Source organism: Lathyrus oleraceus, chromosome 5 (genome assembly GCF_024323335.1).
Source record: "Lathyrus oleraceus cultivar Zhongwan6 chromosome 5, CAAS_Psat_ZW6_1.0, whole genome shotgun sequence".
Taxonomy (NCBI): Eukaryota; Viridiplantae; Streptophyta; class Magnoliopsida; order Fabales; family Fabaceae; genus Lathyrus; species Lathyrus oleraceus.
This window is the reverse complement of record NC_066583.1, coordinates 477,410,082-477,413,278: the sequence shown is the minus strand read 5'-3', so window position 1 is coordinate 477,413,278 and position 3,197 is coordinate 477,410,082. Positions and strand designations below refer to the sequence as shown.

Here is a 3,197-nt window from a genome sequence, read left to right as displayed (position 1 = left end):
CACATATAATAGCTGCTTATGCAGTTACCTTCTGGACATGCTATATTTTGATGTAGGAGTATGGAAAAGTTTCCACAATGAGATTGCAGTTTCTTGCAGCGGAAAAACGTCGTCTTGATCAATTTTCGGTGCTCGTTAGAAACATTCCACCAGATCCTGACGAATCTGTTAGTGAGCTTGTGGAGCACTTCTTTCTGGTCAACCATTCGAATACCTATCTGACTCACCAGGTTGTTTATAATGCAAACCGGTTGGCAAAGTTGGTTAAAAAGGAGAGCAGGATGCAGAATTGACTCGTCCATTATCAAAATAAGCTGGACAGAACTTCAATAAGACCAGAAATGAAGAATGGTTTCCTTACTGTGGTTCCACCAGCTGCCTATGCTAGGCATATTCCTCATTATGAAGATCAAAACCACATGTATCAGACTGTTGACTCAACCGTTGCTGGTGACGAAGTGAGGTTTGAAGATTTCAGAGAGGTAAAGGAGAACATGCAGCTCCTTGAGAAGAAGTTTCGAGATTTAGAGGGAGATCACATCTTTGGATCTGCTGCCAAAGAAATGTGCCTTGTATCCGGGTTGGTGATTCCGGCCAAATTCAAAACTCCAGACTTCGACAAATACAAGGGGCATACTTGTCCAAAGAGCCATCTCATCATGTATTACCGAAAAATGGCTGCACACGTGGAGGACGACAAGCTGATGATCCACTGCTTTCAAGACAGCTTGAGTGGGGCTCCTTCCAAATGGTATCTAAGTCTGGATCAGAATAGGATCAGGTGTTTCCAGGACTTGTCAGACGCGTTCATAAAACATTACAAATATAATATGGACATGGCGCCTGACAAAAGAAAATTGCAAAGCATGTTCCAACATGACAAGGAGTCCTTCAAAGAATACGCTCAGAGATGGAGGGAGCTGGCTTCTCAAGTCGAACCACCTCTTGCTGAAAAAGAATTGGCTGAGTTGTTTATCGACACGGTCCAACCCCAATTCTACGAGAAGATGGTTGGAAGTGCTTCTTTGGGATTCTCCGAGCTTGTTGCTATAGGAGCTCGCGTTGAATATGGTGTAAGGAATGGCAAACTAGCGGCTGTAGCTGGAACTTCAAATGCCAATCAAAAGAAGTTCTCTGGAGGGTTTCCTAGGAAGAAGGAAGGGGAAACAAATGTTGTGACTGATGGTCAAGGAAGAGCTCCTCCAAGAAGGAGACCACAATAATATCCACCTCAGCAATATGTTCAACAACCAATTCCCTATCAACCACCCATGTATCCCGTCCAGTATGCTCCGCAACCATACGTGGCCGCCGTGATGCCCGCATTCAATCAACAGCCTGCTCAGGCTTATCAAGCGCCTCCAGTCTATCGACCAGCTCCAGTTCAACAGCGTGCTGCGGCTCCTCCAGCTTATCGACAAGCACCAGCAGCTGCTGTTTATCAACAACCAAGAGCTCAAGCGCCGAGGCAAAATGCTCAAAACCAGAATAGGAGGCAAGGGGAGAAGGCGACCTTCAATCCAATCCCAATGTCGTACACTGAGCTTTATCCCTCCTTGTTACAAAAGGGTTTGGTGGTTCATAGGCCTATGGGACCTCCACCTGATCGTCTTCCCCCATGGTACAACCCTAATGCACACTGTCCTTTTCATGAAGGTTCCCCCGGGCATGACTTAGAGGGTTGTTACGCTCTGAAGCATAGGGTTCGTGAGCTAATTGAAAGCAAGATCTTGTCTTTTAAGGATATGGGACCGAATGTGAAGAACAATCCTCTTCCTCCCCATGGAGATCCTACGGTGAACGCCATTGAAGATGCATCTACTGTTGTTATGGTTGAGAAGGTGGAGGATGTTAAGACTCCTTTGGCAGCATTCCATGCCCGATTGGTGGAAGCTGGCCTGGTTAATGTTGATCACGACAACTGTGAAGAGTGTGTCACACACCCAAAGGGATGTCAGGTGGTACGAGACAACATTCAAAATTTAATGGATAAGGGAGTGCTTCAAATATCCAGTGCTGTGAAGAATGAAGATGTGTTGGTAATTGAACCTTGTTTCAATTTACCTGAACCAGTGGAAATTCCTTACTATAGCAGAAAGATGGCTCCTGAGAATAGTCATCCGTCGCCTGGGGAAATATGTATGACCACGCCTTTTCCCTACGAGAGCACCAAGGTTGTGCCTTGGAAATATGAGATTACTGCTGTGGATAAGGTAGTTGAAGGAAGTTCAGACGCTAAGGTGATAGAAACTGTGAGTGAAGACGTCACCAATATTGCAGGAATGAGCAGAATGACCCGCAGTGGTCGAATCTATACGCCTGAATTCAATGTGACTCCTTAAGGGCCGGCTAAGGAATCAACAGTTGTAACTCCTGCTAAAGAACCCGAAGTGGTCCAATCCGAAGATGTTGTTGAATTCTTGAAGTTAATCAAAAGAAGTGACTATAAGGTTGTGGACCAGTTGCATCAGACACCATCTAAAATCTCTATTCTATCTCTGTTATTGAACTCCCAAGCCCATAGGGATGCTTTGTTGAAGGTGCTTGCTCAAGCTCATGTAACACAAAGCATAACAGTAGACCAATTTGATGGAGTTGTTGCAAATATCACAGCCTGCAATACTTTGAGCTTCAGTGGAGAGGAATTACCCGAGGATGGACAAAATCATAATCGTGCCCTCCATATCTCGGTAAAGTGCAAAGATGATGCTTTAGCAAGAGTGTTGGTTGATATCGGGTCTTCTCTGAATGTTATGTCAAAGAGAACACTCGCCAAGTTATCTTATCAAGGACCAGCTATGAAGCCCAGTGCCTTGGTAGTGAAAGCTTTCGATGGTTCCAGGAGAACCGTGATTGGAGAGGTTGAACTGCCCATATTGATTGGCCCTCATGTATTCCCGATTAATTTCCAAGTCATGGATATTAATCCAGCATATAGCTGCTTATTGGGGCGTCCCTGGATTCATGCTGCAGGGGCAGTTACCTCCACCTTACATCAGAAAATGAAGTTTGTAGTGGACAATCAACTAATCATCATTTCTGGAGAAGAAGACTTTGTGGTCAGTCACCTTTCATCCTTCAGATATATTGAGGCTGATGAGGACTCTTTGGAAACTTCTTTCCAAGCTCTTGAAATAGCCAATGCCACTTTTGTGGAAATGAAGGACCCTGTTGGGAAAGTTTGTTCATCTTTCGCT

General features: G+C 44.8%; 1 protein-coding gene across 1 annotated transcript; it reads left to right on the top strand.

Moving 5' to 3' along the window:
- Positions 1-341: 341 nt before the first annotated feature.
- On the top strand, positions 342-1,223 carry LOC127081415 (uncharacterized). Its single transcript, XM_051021669.1, has one exon. The coding sequence runs from the start codon at positions 342-344 to the stop codon at positions 1,221-1,223; it is 882 nt and encodes a 293-aa protein (XP_050877626.1).
- The last annotated feature ends 1,974 nt before the right edge of the window (positions 1,224-3,197 follow it).